A 19,235-nucleotide genomic window follows, 5' to 3' on the forward strand; every position below is an offset into this window, starting at 1 on the left:
GCAGCGTTCGAACGCTGCGGCTCTACTTCAGTTTCAGTCACAAGGTTGCCTGTCATTCCACAGATGGTGGCTTGTGTACACTTTAGAAATCCTGCGTAGACCTGAGAGATGGAGGCAGCTGCTGTCAAAAATTCCCTTCCCTCGCTTGTAACACTGTACTAACTAGTTTGATACAGTGGTTCATGTTCAAGTTTGTAAACCCATTAAAATTTTCCATGTTTCTGCATAAATTTGACCTAAAAGTATGTCAGTTTTTAACATAAATGCTAAAAATAGATGAGGAGAACCAAATAAAACCAAGGAGTTAAAAATATTAGACTTCAGATCATTTTTCTTAATAAAAAAAATGACTGTCACATTTCTGTGAGCAGCAAAAGTATGTGAACCTTTGCTTTCAGTGTCTGGTGTGACCGACACCACCTTGTGCAGCCTCCCACGACACGCATCTAAATGTTTTTGTGAATTATTAATTAGGCTTTAAGGAATTTTAGCTCATTTATTGATGCTGGTGCCTTGTGTTTGACTTGACAGTGTGAATGTTGCCACGATAGAAGCATTGCTGTATAGCGTCTTGGAGGTGGAATCAAAGTACAACCATATAAGTGTATGCACAGTGAATGCATATCATATGTGCTTGCAAAATAGTGGTCTGTTTAGCCACAGAGGGGGCATGCCATTGGAACTGTGACTGAAGTTTGAGGAATGGAAACTGTATGGTTGCCCAATGGGGATTCACTCAGAGATGCTGAAAAAGTCACAGAGGCTTTTAAATCAGAGGGCTTATGCAGACATGCATGGATCTTGGCCCCTCCTGTGATTTATATATGTCCCCAGCACCTACTGTGATTTATATATTCCCCCAGTCCCTCCTGTGAGGTAAATATTCCGCAAGCCCCTCCTGTGATGTATATATGCCCTCGGCGTCTCCTGTGCTGTATAGAGTGGGTACTTGACGTATTCAGACCCCGTTAAATTTTTCACTTTGTTTCATTGCAGCCATTCGGTAAATTCAAAAAAGTTCATTTTTTTTCTCATTAATGCACACACTGTACCCCATCTTGACTGAAAAAAACCCAGAAATGTTGAAATTTTTGCAAATTAAAAAAAAAAAAACTGAAATATCACATTGTCATAAGTGTTCAGACCTTTTGCTCAGTATTGAGTAGAAGCACCCTTTTGAGCTAGTACAGCCATGAGTCGTCTTGGGAATGACAACAAGTTTTTCACACCTGGATTTGGGAATACTCTGCCATTCTTCCTTGAAGATCTTCTCCAGTTCCATCAGGTTGGAAGGTGAATGTAGATGGACAGCCATTTTCAGGTCTCTCCAGAGATGCTCAATTGGGTTTAGATCAGGGCTCTGGCTGGGACAGTCAAGAATACTCAGAGTTGTTCTGAAGTCAATCCTTTGTTATTTTAGCTGTGTGCTTAGGGTCATTGTCTTGTTGGAAGGTGAACCTCTGGTCAAGTCTGAGGTGCAGAGCACTCTGAAAGAGGTTTTCATCCAGGATATCTCTGTACTTGGCCGCATTCATGTTTCCTTCAATTGCAACCAGTCGTCCTGTCCCTGCAGCTGAAAAACGCCCCCATAGCATGATGCTGCCACCACCATGTTTCACTGTTGGGATTGTATTTGATCAGGTGATGAGCATTGCCTGGTTTTCTGCACACATACCACTTAGAATTTTCACCAAAAAGTTCTATCTTTGTCTTATACCAGAGAATCTTATTTCTCATAGGCTGGGAGTCCTTCATGTGTTTTTTCTAGCAAACTCTATGCGGTCTTTCATATGTCTTGCTCTGAGGAGAGGCTTCCATCGGGCCACTCTGCCATAAAGACCCGACTGGTGGAGGGCTGCAGTGATAGTTGACTTTGTGGAACTTTATCCCACCTCCCTACTGCATCTGTGGAGCTCAGCCACATTGATCTTGGGGTTATTTACCTCTCTAACCAAGGCTCTTCTCCCACGATTGCTCAGTTTGGCTGGATGGCCAGGTCTAGGAAGACTTCTGGTGGTCCCATTTTTTCTTCCATTTAAGGATTATGGAGGCCACTGTGCTCTTAGGAACCTTGAGTACTGCAGAAATTCTTTTGTAACCTTGGCCAGATCTGTGCATTGCAACAGTTCTGTCTCTGAGCTCCTTGGCTTGTTTCTTTGATCTCATGATTCTCATTTGGTCTGACAAGCACTGTGAGCTGTGAGGTCTTATATAGACAGATGTGTGCCTTTATAAATCAAGCCCTATCAATTTATTTAAACACAGCTGGATGCCAATGAAGGAGTAGAACCATCTCAAGGAGGATCACAAGGAAATGGACAGCATGTGACTTAAATATCAGTGTCTGAGTAAAGGGTCTGAATAATTATGACCATGTGATATTTCAGTTTGTTGTTTTTTTTTAAATTTGCAAAAATTTCTACATTTCTGTTTTTTTTTTTCATTCAAGATGGGTACAGAGTATACATTAATGAGAAAAAAATGAACTTTTTTGAATTTACCAAATGGCTTCAGTGAAACAAAGAGTGAAAAATTTAAAGGGGTTTGAATTCTTTCCATACCCACTGTATATGCCCTGGTGTCTCCTGTGTACTCTAAATGCCTTGGTGTCCCCGGCTATGTACCGTATTTTTCGGACTATAAGACACACCAGGCCATAAGATGCACCCCAAATTTTCAGAAGGAAAATAGGGAAAAAAAATGAATGTGTCAAATGGGGGTCCATCTTACAGTCCGAATTCAGCTCACTCAGGAGGGATCGAGTGTGCTGGTGGAGCGGTGTCTTGGTGCTCTGTGTTGTGGGAGACTCCGCTGGCATCTTGTGAAAGCTCGGAGGCCCCGCATATCCATTGCTGCGATGTGGTGGCCTCTGGGAAAATGGCTGCCGGGGGTGGCACATGCTCAGAGACACCACCCCCCCCCCACACACACACACATACACAACACAGAGCACCGCTGCCGAACCTGCTACACCAGCCTGGGAAGGGAGTGTGATCATCGACTCCTGCTGCCGCCACAGTATTTGCAAGTATATGCTGACTATAAGACGCACCCCCACTTTCCCCAAAATTTTTTGGGAAAAAAGTGCTTCTTGGTATACATGCCAGCATCTCCTGTGCTGTATATGTCCCCCCAGCATCTCCTGTGCTGTATATATGCCCTGGTGTCTTATGCGTTGTATATATGCTCCTTAGACATTTATGACGCTGTTGAGTTCGGGCTGTGAGACCCACGGATAGTCTGTGCATTGCTGTCCGCGCTCGGACCCAGATCTAGGGATGTCTGCATGAGCCACAACTGACTTCGCAAAGGCGCTCAAACAAGTTTAACATCATACTAGGATGTAATACCCCTTGATCAATTGACCCCTGTAGAACATGTAGCTCAAAGCATGGAAATGCAAAGTTACTGTCAAGTCGAACTATATGGTTTATATGTTTTTCTATTTGGTCACATTGGATGAGATTTGGAGACTTTGAAGGTTTATTGTGTGTGAGTATACCTTTTGAGGCAGACGCTGGCTGCATTATAAGTTTACCATCTTGTATGGAGTGGGCTCAGCTCATAAATTGCCCCAGATTCCCTCCCACCCCCCATATCTGTCATACATGTATGGCGGATGTAATGAAGGTATTGAAAATATGAATAATTTGTTAATTCAACAATAACAGTTCTCATACAGCATGAGTGCTGGACTACATTTTTACTGTATAATTTCACTTCTACTTTCCTGGTTTGCTGGTGATGTAATAGTACTTCCTATTTTTACTCCATATTGCGGTAATAGGTTATAATTGGTTTCCATGATTTGAGGAGCCAATATTGTGTTTTGTCTCTTTTATTTGTATGCATTCTTGATAGAGAAGTCTGACATATTGTGTTATGTTTTTTTTTTTTCTTCCCTTTCTTGACTCTTTACAGTCCATTCTGGGAAACTCTGCTAGCCTGTGGGCTCCAACAATCCCATTCAGCAACTCTATTTGGTCCAGTAATCCGAGTACCACCCTTCCATATACCACTCCAGCAAACCCATTACCTGGAATTGATTTAATTGGAGGCGATAGCACTTGTCCCACATCCAGCACGACATCAGCTTCTGCTTCGCACAGCTCTGAAAACTTGCCTGGCCAAACATTCGACCCTTGGAATATATGGAGCCCAACGATTGGAAGAAGAAGTTCAGATCCCTGGTCCAACTCCCACTACCAACCTGAGAACTGATCATCAACCTGAAATGTAACCCTGATATTAAAAGTGTTACTGCTTCAAAATCTGCCAATTATTTCTGAAGGCGTTCTCCCCTTTTCTATCAGTTGTCTGCTTTTGGCTGTTTTATTTATTTTTTTAAACCCCAAATTAGAATCTTTTGCAGAATTTCCAACTCTTTTCTTTAAATTCAGTTCCAAAAAACATTTATTATGCTCTTTTCCTAGAATAACATACAATTGGACAAGCATACAAAAAGAATGTCAGGAAAAACCATGCATTAGTACGGTAAATAGAATGGGTACAAATTGCCCCCTCTTCATCATTTTATTTATTTTGCACACGTGCCACAAAGCAGCCCTCTGTTCAAACATATTGTAGCCCTCGAAATTAGAGGACTGAGTTTTCTAAAAGACCATTTCTTTGTATTGTTTCTAGTAAAACGAAGATGTATGTGCATACATCGCAATCCTCGCTACAAGTCCAATGGCCATTTAAACACAAGCTGTTTTTGTATTAACTCATGAACAAAAGCTAAATACCGCCAGGAGCACTGTGAATGCTCAGTTTGGGCTGCTCAGCGCTTTTCCCTGAACTTTCAGCTCTTTATCATGCATTTTTTTTTAAAGGAAAAGGGAAAAAAAAAAAAAAAGTTTAATTTTACAATGCTCCTTGTAAAATCCTGTGTGCAAAAACAGGATTTGTTGAGCAATTCCTACAACTTTGAGTTGTAAAGTAAATAAAAAAGGCACTTTTTCAATTAATGGCTTTGTCTTTTAATTACTTTTCCTTAGATTGATAAGGACTTTCCGGGAATAAGTTCCTTTAGGCTATGTTCACACATTTAAGGCCCTTTTACATTTAGCGATGCACCAGCGATCCGACGAGCGATCCGACGCGGTCAGGATCGCTGGTGCATCGCTAAATGATCGCTAGTGAGCTTTCATACAGAAAGATCTCACTGCGATGCAGCAGCGACGCAGCGCACGATACTTACCATTCACACACAGCGATCCTGCGTCCTCCCGCCCGCGTCCAGCGTCGCTCGTCGTCACAGCAGGAAGTCTCAGCAGGAAGCGCCCGACGAGAAATGGAGCCGGACATTCTCGCGCGATCAGCGATGGACAGCGGGGGAGCCGGTCGCTGGTAAGTATCACACATAGCGATATCGCTAGCAATATCGCTATAACGTCACAAAATCGGTGACGTTTTAGCGATATTGCTAGCGATATTGCTTAGTGTAAAACCCCCTTTAGTTTTTGCTGCTTTTTTTGTTTGCAAACTTTACGCTGTGTTCCACAGTACCAGCAAAGTCTGAGATTTCAGAAATCTGCACACACATTTTTTTTTTTTTTCATGACTCATTTGGAAAACTGCTGTTTTTGCTAATTGCAGCATGTTACTTCTTTCAGCGTCTTTGCAGCTTTTTTTTCACCCATAGGAAACAATAGGCAAGTGCGAAAACACAGCAAAAAATGCAGATTTTTGCACCAAAAATGCAGCAAAAAGTAAGGAAGTTAAATCAGACTTCTTTTTCTTTTGGGCCACTAAACTTTATCAACATGCACAAGGGACAACAAAAATGCAGCAAAAAAAACGCAACATGTGAACATAGCCTTAGAATGTCTTCTTGCACAAGCCATTAAGCTCAGCAATTTGCTACAGCAGCTGTCATGTGCGCTGTAGTCCTGACGTCACTGATGCAGCCTGTAAACAAAGACTACAGAGGTGGAGAGGCAGCACTACTGCAGCAGCGGAGAATGTGTAATGGCTCTTCTTATTTTGTCCTACCACAAGCCACTAAGCTAAAAAAAACTTATTCCTGGAAAACCCCTTTAAAGAAACTTCCTCGCTGTTGGGTTGTAAAAATATGTCCTATTCTGATATATAGTCTTAAAAGATTGTTTAGGAATGTGAAGGGGTTATCGCATGAAGACAGATGCTGTTCATTTGCTGTATCAGGAGGCCTAAATTAGCTTTTTTCATTGTCCTACCTATTCCAGATTTGTTCTCCTTTACCCTTTCTCATTTACATTTGTCAGTTTAAGACCTTAATGATGGGAGAGATCAGAAAATATCCCACTGTTTAAATAATTTTTTTTATGTGATAAGTTTAAATATTTATTTTTCCCTCCATATCATGATCTATATTTTTTTTAATTATTTTTACACTGGAGCGATCATAGACTCCAACTTCCTGTTCTTTCAGTAAATCCACATGTAGATTAGCAGTGATAGGCTGACTTAGGGTACCGTTACACTTAGCGACGCACCAGCAATCCCAACAACGATACGACCTGGTAAGGATCGCTGGTGTGTCCCTAAATGGTCGCTAGTAAGCGGTCAAACAGTCAGATTTACCCAAAGACGCAGCAACGATCCAGCGATCCGTATAACGACCTCGGCGGTCGTTGGGACCTTGTCACACAGCAGCGATTCTGACGACTCCCGCCTGCGTCCATGATTTCTGAGTCGCTAACGAGGTCGCTTGTCGGTGTCAAGCACAGCGATGCGCGCTGGCCAGCGGGACACCAGCGATCAATATATGGCCCAGGACATTCGAGCACAATCAGCGACATCGCAGCGGGGGCCTGGTCGCTGCTAAGTGTCAAACGTAACGAGATCGCTGGCGATGTCGCTGTTGCGTCACAAAATCGATGACCCTTCAGCGATCTCGCTAGTGATCTCGCTATGTGAGACTGGGCCTTAAGACCCAATAGAAGCATCTCAAGGGTATGTGCAAAGATCATATTGAAGGAAGGGGGGGAGCACTGATATCACCCATTGTGAATGGTGGACCCTGTGTTATCAGCTGCGTATTGAGGTGTCATGTGTCATTATAAACCCTGCCTGAGAAGATAATGAAACTTCTAAAAAGTTCTGGAAAAAAAAAAAATAGGAAGTAGGAGTCTAAAATAGCCTTAGTTTTTAGTGAGGAAACTGCAATTTTTCTTTACATTTTAAACCATGTAACACCCAAACCTGATTTAAACAATGGGTTATTTTCTGATTATACAGTCATATGTTAAAGTTTGGGCACCCCTATTAATGTTAACCTTTTTTCTTTATAACAATTTTGGTTTTTGCAACAGCTATTTCAGTTTCATATATCTAATAACTGATGGTCTCCGTTATATTTCTGGATTCAAATGAGGTTTATTGTACTAAGGCCTCTTTCACACATCAGGTTTTCGCCGTCAGGCGCGATCCGGCGCTTTTGACAGAAACCGGATCCGGCGAAATGCAATGCCGGATCCGGTTTCCCCCCCATTGACTTGCATTTGCGCCGGATCGCGCCGGATGGCCATGCGTTTCATCCGGTTATCGCCGGATCCGGCAATGTGTCGCGATCCGGCGTCTGGAAAAAACGTCTACTGTAACGTTTTTTGTCTCCGGCGAAAAAGCCGGACACGCCGGATCCGGCGCGTCCGGCTTTTTCACACAATGAAAGCCTATGAGCGCCGCAATGCGCCGGATCCGGTTTTTTTGGTCTGAGCATGCTCAGTAGCTCTGCCCACAGGAGATATATAAAAGCAAGACAATGGGACCCTCAGCCACACCCAACATGCCACCCAAGACAGCAACCAGGCGCAGGAGAAGGCAGCAGACATCTGCAGCAGCAGCACCATCAGCAACACCCCAAATGGAGCAGCATGCTGAACGGGAGGGGAGTCCAGAAGCAGATGAGAGACGGTAATTATCAAATCCCCCATTCCTCCAAACTAGGGCCATGGAATATCAAGATATTCATTGGCCCTTTGTTTCTCTTTATTCAACAGCCGCCAAAGAGATGCAGCAGCAGCACCATCAGCAACACCCCAAATGGAGCAGCATGCTGAACGGGAGGGGAGTCCAGAAGCAGATGAGAGACGGTAATTATCAAATCCCCCATTCCTCCAAACTAGGGCCATGGAATATCAAGATATTCATTGGCCCTTTGTTTCTCTTTATTCAACAGCCGCCAAAGAGATGCAGCAGCAGCAGCAGAAATGGCATCACTGGCAGCAGCAATACCCACAGCCATGGAGTCTGGCCATCAACAGGACAGCACATCTTCTTCTGGGAGCCCTCCCTCGCATCGTCAGCGTTTGACGGTAAGTTTTTATTTCCAAAATCCATCATCTCTGTAATATATGTCTATTCATTGCCTTTTATTTCAAAACAGGAATCACAAGATGAAGAGGAGCTCCCAGAAGAAGAAGGAAGGGGTGGACAGACGCTTGGAGTGGGCTCACAATTCGTAAGTTTTTTGCATCAAACGCAGAAACACAACATCACACTACACACAACACATAGAAAACAATGTTCTGCAGACCACACACAGCAAACAAATGCCTACATCCAAACTCATAACATTTTTTGTTTTCTTCTCTAGTCTTCCCAATCTGGTGCTCGGCCAAGAGGTCCTCGCAGTGCCTCCCAGGGTCGTCGGCGACAGCAACGCGGCGGTCACCAGCGTGTAAGTATAAATATTTTTGCTTTGTTTTTTGGCACTTTTTATTTCATTTCTTTTGTGGAGGCTAATTATGTTATTTTTGTCTTTTTCTTTAACAGCCTTCACAGCGTGCTCCCGACTCTGACGGTGAGGATGGAGGGATTGATGTGGACCGCCTCATCGATCTCGTCAGAGAAAGGGAGCCGCTCTGGAATATGGCTGACCGCCGCCACGCTGACCTGATCATTACCCGACGACTCTGGGAGGAAATCTGTTCTCTCCTTGTGGGCCGCTGGGAGGACCTCGAAGCTCGGGACCAGATTAAAGAGCGTAAGTATATACAGTAACGGTTGCTTGATGTAAACCAGTGTTTCCCGAACTCCAGTCCTCGTCCCCACGGATCATGTGTTCAGGATTTCTATTTACTATTGAAATCCTGAAAACATGACCCCTGGGGACCATGAGGACTGGAGTTTGTGAAACACTGATGTTGTATACTAACCACTCCTTTCTCGTTTCAGGGAACAGAATTGTGAATCGGTGGCGGTCTGTGAGGGATCGTTTCAAGAAGGAGTTCAATAAAGAGATGCGGGCCCCGAGTGGATCTGGAGGACGCAGGAGCAAGTACAAGTACGCACAAGCCCTGTCGTTCCTCCGGGAAACAATGCTCACCAGAAGGTAAATATTACACACCACATGTGAAAAAGATGTAACTTTTTTTTTTCAGCCAGGGCCATACCATGTCAGTATTTTAATTGTTTTTTTTTCTCTTTATTCCACAGCACGGTGAGCAGCACTCGGGAGCCTGCACGATTGGACCCTTCTGAGGCGATCCCTGAGGAGACCGGCACCGAGGGACACTTCGACCGCCCCGGTACATCTGCACCTTCCCTGCCTTCCCACACATTCGACCCATCTGTCCCATCCACCAGCACAGGAGCATCGTGGCCGCCTACATTACATGAAGCTGCTGGTGAGGAGATCGCTTTCCCTTTACCCCACCCTTCTGCCCCTGCCGCCTCTAGTACACCTGCGGGTACTGGGCGGCAGCGGCAGAGGGGTCAGGAAAAGAGTTATGCGCAAGAGTTATTGCATCTGAATGCATCTTTCCAGAACTGTCTAAAAGTCTTGTCAGAGCAAATCTCCGCAGGCTTTCAGCAGATCAACTCCAGCATTCTGGAGGTGAAGACACTTCTGCAAACCATGCATTCAGAAGCAAGATCTTCGCCAAACCACACCTTTTTCAGGTCTGTTGTGGAGCGCATGGAAACGCTCTCTCCTGCCCAGCAGATGCATGTAATGCATTCGTGCCACGGTGCTCTACAGCAGGTTACCTCCCAACCTCCACCTCCCACCACTGTAGTTCCTCCACCTGCACCCCCTCCAGCCACTTTCCATCCTCCCCCTCCTATTACATCTGCACCCCCTCCAGCCACTTTTCATCCTCCCCCTCCTACTACATACCAGCAACCTCCCCAGTACCAGCAACCTCCCCAGTACCAGTCATCTCCCCACTTCCAGCAACCTTCCCCGTACCAAACTCCTTCCCCGTACCAAACTCCTTCCCCGTACCAAACTCCTTCCCCGTACCAAACTCCTTCCCCGTACCAAACTCCTTCCCCGTACCAAACTCCTTCCCCGTACCAAACTCCTTCCCCGTACCAAACTCCTTCCCCGTACCAAACTCCTTCCCCGTACCAAACTCCTTCCCCGTACCAAACTCCTTCCCCGTACCAAACTCCTTCCCCGTACCAAACTCCTTCCCCGTACCAAACTCCTTCCCCGTACCAAACTCCTTCCCCGTACCAAACTCCTTCCCCGTACCAAACTCCTTCCCCGTACCAAACTCCTTCCCCGTACCAAACTCCTTCCCCGTACCAAACTCCTTCCCCGTACCAAACTCCTTCCCCGTACCAAACTCCTTCCCCATACAACTTTCCATCAACATCATCTGCTCCTACAGTCCCTGCCCAACCCTCCACTCCACCACCCACCACCTCTTCTGCTTCCCACATGTCCACCCATTCTGTAGTTTTTTCCACACCTTCACCTCTAACTGTTCCTTCCCCACAACGATCCCAGTCCTCTCTCCACACACCCAGTGTCGAAGTGTCCCGCAGCCCCTCCAGCAGTATTTCCACCCCACAATACACAGATTTGTAATGTGTGTTTTTTAATAAAAATGCCCATTGGGTTTAAAACCTTTATTAAAAAAGTTTTTTGCACTTTAAAAACATTTTACAAAAAAAAAAAAAAATTTTAAATAAAAGTTAAATTATCGTTTCACAATGGTAGTCTGTCTTTTCTTTCTGCGGCGAACTATGTTTAAAAAAAAGGTTAAATACAGGGTATTTCAAAGGTAAAAAGGTATTCAAAACCAGGTATAACTGTGGGTAAATTTTAGCTTTTTGCCACAGTTGTGTTCCTGGTTGTGTTTGAAGCAAAGTATTTCACCTAAAAAGTTGTTTATTGTTGGTGATTTCCTAACAATGTACACAACTTTTGTTAAAAGGTGAAATACTTTGCATAAAACACAACCAGGTACACACCTGTGGCCTAAAGCTAAAAATAGTAGACCATGACAAGATAGCCAACTTTGGTTGGCAAAGGTATATACTGTTGGTCCAGAAGGTACACAAGTTTGGTTAGGGCACAAATCTTTCACACTCTGTCATCCTGCCAGTGTACTCTGCCTTGAGGGGCCACAAGGGTCAATTTTAAAAACCGGATCCGGCGTAATCCGTCGAAAAAACGGATGAACCGGATGAGACGGATCCGGTTTTGTCTGTCAAGAACAAGACGGATCCGGCAGAAAACCGGATCCGGCACATCAGGTTTTACAAAACATTTGCCGGATCCGGCATTCCGGCACGACGCCGGATCGCGCCTGACGCCGAAAACCTGATGTGTGAAAGTAGCCTAACAGAAAATGTGCAATCTGCATTTAAACAAAATTTGACCAGTGCAAAAGTATGGGCACCTCAACATAAAAGTGACGCTGCAACGTTTTTCAGCACTTTCTAGCAGGACGCCCCGTCCGGATTCAATCGGACAACGCCACGGCGGTGGCATATGTAAATCATCAGGGGGGCACCCGCAGCAGGGCAACCATACGCGAGGTGGGACATGTGCTTCACTGGGCCAAGAGGAACCATTCGGTAATATCGCTGGTCCACATCCCGGGCGTGGAAAATTGGGCGACGGACTTCCTCAGCCGGCAGGGTGTTGTGTCCTGGGATTGGTCTCTGCACCCCGAAGTCTTCCAGCAGATTTGCCAATGGTGGGGAATGCCGGATGTGGATCTAATGGCCTCCAGGGTGAACGCCAAGGTACCCAGGTTCGTCACTTGGTCTCGGGATGCGCGGGCGATCGCCGTAGATGCGTTTGTTCTGCCATGGAACCAATTTCGCCTTCCATACTTGTTACCCCCGCTGCCACTACTTCCGAGGGTCATCAAGAAGATCAAGACAGAAGGGGTGCCAGCGATTCTGCTGGCCCCAGACTGGCCTCGGCGGGCATGGTACGCTGATCTAGTGCAGCTGCTCGCTGACGTCCCATGGCGACTGCCAGAGCGCCCAGACCTACTGGCCCAGGGCCCGATCTTCCACCGGAACTCAGGGGCCCGGTGTTTGACGGCATGGCCGTTGAATCTTGGATTCTGATCCAGGCGGGATTTGAGCGTGAGGTGGTCGCTACAATGATTAGCGCCCGGAAGCCTACCTCGGCGAAAATTTACCATCACACCTGGAAGGTCTTCTTTGGTTGGTGTTGAGATCGCGGTTTTTTTCCACTGACATTTTCTATCCCCAACATCTTGGCTTTTCTCCAGTTGGGCTTAGACTCAGAGTTGGCCCCGAGCTCCCTTAGGAGACAGATATCGGCCTTGTCCATCCTCTTCCAGCGGAAAATCGCTACCAATATGCAGGTGAGGACTTTCATCCAGGGAGTCTCCCACTTGGTACCTCCCTATAGGGCGCACCTGGACGCCTGGGACCTTAACCTGGTCCTGAGTGTGCTCCAGGAAGCTCCATTTGAGCCTCTTCAAGACATTTCCTTGTCGTACCTTTCCTGGAAGGTGGTGTTCCTTGTAGCCATAACTTCCATTAGGCGAGTCTCGGAGTTGTCGGCCCTATCCTGCCGAGCACCGTTTCTCACCTTCTACAAGGATAAGGTGATTCTCAGACCAGCTCCCCCCTTTCTGCCGAAGGTCGTTTCCTCATTCTACATTAATGAGGATATTGTTCTTGCTACCCGAGGGGTGCAGGAAGGGACTCGCAGCCTCAAAATCGACAATAGCCAGGTGGATCTGTCTAACTATTCAGGAAGCCTACCGCACCAGGGGTGCGCCGATTCCAGCGGGGATCAGAGCACACTCTACTCGGGCAGTGGGCGCCTATTGGGCGCTTCGGCACCAGGCTTCGACGGAGCAGGTGTGCAAAGCAGCAACCTGGTCAAGCCTGCACACGTTTACCAAACATTACAATGTCCATACTCAGGCTTCGTCAGATGCGAGCCTGGGTAGAAGGATTCTCCAAGCAGCGGTGGCGCATCTTTAGACAGGAGGTGCATGTAGCTTGGATCGGTGAGTCAATGTCCCACCCAGGGACTGCTTTAGGACGTCCCACAGTACCTCTGTCCCCCAATGAGACGAAGGAGAAGCATGGATTTTTGTGAACTCGCCGTAAAATCCTTTTCTCCGAGACGTTCATTGGGGGACACAGCACCCACCCTGATAGCCAGTTGGCTCTTGTTTATTTAAGCAATATGCATTTTTTGTTGATATTAGGGTGGTCCCTTTCCAGACATGTTATCTGCATTAAGGCTGATTTGTTTTGTGTTCTCCTACTGCTGTTGCACTAAACTGGTTTCCGCTCGCAATCGGAGCGAGGATGTATGCGGCGGAGGAGGAGCTAACATTTTTTTGTTCACTTAGTGTCAGCCTCCAGGTGGCAGTAGCATACACCCACAGTACGTCTCGGAGAAAAGGATTTTACGGTCAGTTATCACAAAAATCCATGTTTCTCAGTATATACAAATATGTACAAATAGACACCCCACCACTGAGGTATACAATTAATGTTCAGTACACAGAGATCCCCAATATTTACATGAAGTATAAATAGGATGAATTCTTGGTATATTAAAGGGAACCTGTCACCCCCTCCAGGCGTTTTTAACTAATAGAGCCACCTTGTGCAGCACTATTTCTGCATTCTGTCAAGGTGGCTCTTTTATTTGGTGTCTCTTCCCCCGCAGAAAGAAGAGTTTTTAAAATTTGTTACTCATACCTGAACTTTTTCTGCGCATTTGTTCCCATATTTCCTATATTCTAGAGTAGCAATATTTTCTTGATAACTTGTAAGTCGAACATTATGCATGGTTCACCCCTAAAGGGGAACCAGTCACCCCCTCCAGGCAATTTTAGCTAAAAGAGCCACCTTGTGCAGCACTAATGCTGCATTCTGTCAAGGTGGCTCTTTTATTTGGCGTCCCTTCCACCGCAGATAGAAGCGTTTTTAAAATTTGTCACTCATACCTGAAGTTTGTCCGGGGGGGCAAGTCTTTCCCCCCGGACACAGATGCCTCACAGACCTGCCACCCGGACAGGGTAGAGGCTCCATAATCAGGTATACTAAACATTAGTATTGTTGTTTCTAAATGATTATGAACTTGTTTTCTTTGCATTATTTGAGGTCTGAAAGCACTTTTTTTTTTTTTTTTTTTTTTAATTTTGACCATTTTTCTTTGTCAGAAAAAAATACAAAATGTTTTGCTTGGAAATTCGTAGACATGTTGTCAGAAGTTTATAGACTAAAAGAACAATTTACATTTTACTCCAAAATATACCTATAAAGAGAAAAATCAGACAAACTGAACATTTGAAAGTGGTCTCTTAATTTTTGCCAGAGCTTTATGTCTCATTATTAGAGATGGGCGGACACCTGGATGTTCGGGTCCGGCCGAACAGTTACAAAAAGTTCGGGTCCAGGTACCAAAACAGTACCTGGACCCGAACCCTAATCACTTGAATGATATGCCCGAAAATCCAGTGTTTCCCACACTGTCATATGCATGACAGCGCAGCAAACACCGCTTCTGAACGGTGGTGAAATCATCCCTGGCAGTCAGAGCGCCACGGTTCCCTCGCTGTCAAAAGACAGCGTGAGCGCTCAGCTGTATAAAGTTTACCTCGGGTCACTGGTGTCAGCTGATGGGACTACTGATCCCATCATCCGACACCTGCAGCCACTAATAGCGGTGACAGCAGGAGCGGTGGATGGAAGTATTCATCAGCCACTCCTACATTGTAAATAAATTTTTTTTAAAAACGGCGTGGGTTCCCCTGTATTTTTGCTAATCAGTCAGGGAAAACCCTCAGCTGTTAGCAAGGCTAGTTATCAAGAATAGAAGGGTCCCCACGCTGTTTTTTAAATTATTTAAATAAATAAAATGGCGAGGGGTCCCCCCTATTTTTGACAACCAGCCTTACCAAAGCAGACAGATGGGGGCTGGTATTCTCAGGCTGTTAAGGGGCCATGGATATTGCCCCCCCAGCCTAAAAATAGCAGCCCGCAGCTGCCCAGAAAAAGGCACATCTATTAGATGCGCCAATTCTAGCGCTTTGCCCGGCTCTTCCTATTTGCCCTGTAGCGGTGGCAAGTGGGGTGATAGTTGGGGGGTTGATGTCACCTTTGTATTGTTAGGTGACATCAAGCCCCAAGGTTAGTGATGGTGAGGCGTCAATAAGACACCCCCATTACTAACCCCATAGTCACATTGTAAGAAAACACAGACACTCAGAAAGTCCTTTAATTGAAAGAACTAGTATTGTGAGGAAAGAGGGAGACACAAGCGCAATATAGGGTCTTATCCCACAAATAAAGTAAGCGGTTTGACAGAAAACTGCTCACCTGGTAAACTGTGTTTTGTCTTATTTCTAATAAAGGACTTTCTTTTGGCTATGTCTTTATTTACCATACAACTATAGGATTTGCAATGGATAGGTGCCTTACAGACGCCTCTCCATTACTAAGCCGTGGGCTTGATGTCACCTTACAATCCAAAGGTGACATCAACCTCACAAATATGAACATCAACCTCACAAACGATTGGGAACTTCTGGCAATCTAAAAGGCGCTAAAGGGGTTGTTACCACACTTAAGAGGACACCATGTGAGAGTCCTATCGGACAGCAGTCACACATGTAAACCACCAGGGGGGCACCCGTTCAAGGTCCTTAATGCAGATAACAACGAAGATCATGACTCCATTTCCTCTCATTTCCACTCATTGTCGGCCAAGGTGTAGACAACCTGAAGGCAGATAAGGAAAGGAGAATGGTCCCTAAAAGAGTCCATTTTTCAACGGATAGTGCACATGTGGGGAAAACCCAGTATAGAGCTCTTTGCCTCAAAAGTCAACAGGAACGTTCAGAAATTCTGTTCCCTAAGTCCAGCAGACAGGCCGTTGGCAGTAGACGCCTTCAGGATAGTGTGGACATCAGGTCTCCTGTATGCCTTCCCTCCAATATGCCTCATACCAGCAGTTCTGAGAAAGATCAGGGAGGACAAAGCCAGGGTGATTGTGATAGCCCCCTTTTGGCCAAAAAGACCATGGTTCTACTGGCTAAGGGCCCTGTCACACATAGCGATCTCGCTAGCAAGATCAATGCTGAGTCACTAGTTTTGTGACGCAACAGCGATCTCACCAGCGATATCGCCGTGTGTGTCAGCGACCGGCCCCCCTGCCGGTATCGCTGATCGTTGATGGAAAGCCCTGGACATTTTTGGGGTCGCTGGTCTCCCGCTGGTCAGCAAGCATCGCTGCATGTGACAGGCGGGAGACCGGCGAGCAGGAGCTGGTAACTAAGGTATACATCGGGTTTCTAAGGGGGCGTTGTGCCTAGAAACCCGATGTGTACCTTAGCTACCAGCGCGCTGATGCAGGGAGCTGGTAACCAAGGTACACATTGGGTTTCTAAGTGACGCACACCCCTTGGAAACCCGATGTGTACCTTAGTTACCAGCTCCCTGCATCAGTGCACTGGTAACTGAAGTACACAGCGACGCCGCGCGCTCGGCGTCGCTGGTGCTGATCGCTGGTGAACCTGTCTGTTTGACAGCTCACCAGCGATCATGTAGCGACTCACCAGGGATCCTGACATGTTGATATCGTTGTCGTGATCGCTGGTGAGTCGCTATGTGTGACGGGATCCTAAGAGTGATGTCAGTGACAGACCCATGGGTGCTCCCGGAGGACCAGGACCTAACACAGGGTCCCTTCAATCACCTTCAGAAGTCTGAGCTGCATTTGACAGCCTGGAATTTGAAAGGTCACTACTAGAGAAAATACTGGAATTTCTGCAGAAAGGTTTAGAGTTGGGGTTAGCTGTCAGTACCCTCAAAGTACACGTCTCAGCCTTGGCAGCATTATTTAACTGTGAACTGGCAAATAGGTGGGTGGACAGAATTATCCGAGCCTGTATTAGAGCTGACTCTGTCCTGTCTCCTACTCCTCCTCCTTGGGATCTAAATTTAGTCTTATCTCTGACAGAAAGTCCGTTTGAACCACTAAACACATCAGATAAAATTTTAACATTAAAAACAGCTTTATTAGTGGCGCTCACATCGGCCCGTAGGATTGGGGATTTACACGCATTGTCAGCAGATCCTCCCTACACTCAAGTCATGGGTAAGGGGGTGGCATTGCTATGTACCGTACATACAAGTTGCCACTTTAAGAGACAGTGGTTAGAGCAGTGGGACATTCTGTGCTTCCCTGCTGTAAAGACTGCTTTAGGCCTCTTTCAGACATCCGGTGTCAGGGGTCCGGCGGCCTGCGGCGAATAGCCGGGCCGCCGGATCCGGCCTGCAGCGGTGACACCGGATGTACATGCGGCCCATGATGCGGCTTGGAGGACATTTAAAGGAGCCGCAGCACCGGGGGTCGAGAGAGCCAGCCGGAGAGAGATCGGGAGGCGAGAGAGCAGCCAGAGAGACAGCGGGGGACAAGAGAGCAGCCAAAGAGACAGCGGGGGACGAGAGAGCAGCCGAAGAGAGAGCGGGGGACCAGAGAACAGCCGAAGAGAGAGCGGGGGACGAGAGAGCAGCCAGAGAGACAGCGGGGGACGAGAGAGCAGCCAGAGAGACAGAGGGGGACGAGAGAGCCAGCCAAAGAAAGGTATGGAGCGTATGGAGAGAGAGAGAGAAGGGGAGGGGGAGAGAGAGAGAGAGATGCGCGCCGGGCACTTGTGGGGTGAAAACTCATAGTGCCCGGGCATGCGCAGTTGAAAAAGCCGGTCCGGCGCTGCAAAAAAACGTTGCAGCCAACGTTTTTTGCAGACGCCGGACGGCGCATGTTTGCCGTATCCGGCAAAACCCGGAGGCGCCGCATGTCCATCCGGCATGATGCGGCGATCATTATATTCTATGTGAAAAAACCGGATCCAATTCCGGATCTGGTTTACACAAATTTCGCCACATCATGCCGGATTTAAAAAAACGGATGTGTGAAAGTAGCCTTAGTCGCTTCTGCCAGCACTGAAGAGGGGAGGGGCTGCTTTTCTGTGTGAGAAGGGAGAGCCGAGATTTCTGCAGGAATGAGATGTGCCTGAGCTGTGAAGGAAAGACTTTGTAAACTATTCTGTGGAAAACTAGGTAGCTTTCCTATGTTGCCGTGAGGAGCCATGAGGAAAAGACAAGAAAGGAATCCAGAGGAGGGAATCCACCGTTTCTAGGAGCATCACTGTACCTGCACACAAGGAAAAGGCCACGTTGCACAGAGCTTCCAGGAAGACGTGTACACCATCTTGCAAAGCTGCAGGGGCCCCTGGGAATGGACTGAGATACAAAATCGGTGACGCTTAGGCCTGTTTCACACTTCCGTTTTTTCAAATCCGTCAAAATCCGTTGGTTTCCGTAAAAAAACGGATCCGCCATTTTTTTGCAGGATCTGTTTTTTTGTCCCATAGACTTACATTAGTGGTTACCGCGGATCCGTCAAAAAAACGGATCCGTTTTTTTAAAAACGGATCCGTCTGCATCAGTTTCCGTCAAAAAAACGGAAACGGATCCATTTGGCGGACACAAAAACGGAAGTGTGAAACAGGCCTTAAGCGACATCACTAGCGATCTCGCTTAGTGTGACGGGGCCTTATAGCTAGATGGGTGAGAGGCCATTATGCTAGCGTATAGTAGCAGAGGGTCTAAAAGCCCAGTCCATGAGGGCCATGGCGACGTCCTGGGCGGAAAGAGCAGATGCTTCCATCGACCAAAAATGTAAGGCGGCCACTTGGTCCTCTCCGTCTACCTTTTTCAAACATTATACGTTAGACTTATCTGCTACCTCTGATTCTCACATTCGGGAGAAGAGTGTTACAAGCAGTGATCCCTCCTTAAGAGAATACAAATCGCTGTAACTCTCTTGTGGTGCCATCATGTATGATGGAAAAACATGGGTATTATATACCTGTAATGTGTTTTTTCATGAGACATGACGGCACCCTTATTCCTATTGATCATGTTATTAGTTGGGTGCATTATTAGCAGTATACACTCCCTTGGGTGTTGGTAATTAGTAGTATAAAGGATGTATT

General features: G+C 46.4%; 1 protein-coding gene across 4 annotated transcripts in view; it reads left to right on the forward strand.

Annotated features, from left to right (window-relative positions):
* TMEM131 (transmembrane protein 131) overlaps positions 1–4,970 on the forward strand; it is a 186,505-nt gene extending 181,535 nt beyond the window's left edge. For all 4 annotated transcript variants that reach the window (XM_073565065.1, XM_073565066.1, XM_073565064.1 and 1 more), the window contains one exon: positions 3,922–4,970. In XM_073565065.1, coding sequence (XP_073421166.1) covers positions 3,922–4,221 — 300 coding nt within the window. In that variant the 3' untranslated portion in view covers positions 4,222–4,970. The remainder of the gene's footprint in view (positions 1–3,921) is intronic.
* The last annotated feature ends 14,265 nt before the right edge of the window (positions 4,971–19,235 follow it).

Source organism: Dendrobates tinctorius, unplaced genomic scaffold (assembly GCF_039654945.1).
Source record: "Dendrobates tinctorius isolate UK_male_01 unplaced genomic scaffold, ASM3965494v1 ptg000528l, whole genome shotgun sequence".
Taxonomy (NCBI): Eukaryota; Metazoa; Chordata; class Amphibia; order Anura; family Dendrobatidae; genus Dendrobates; species Dendrobates tinctorius.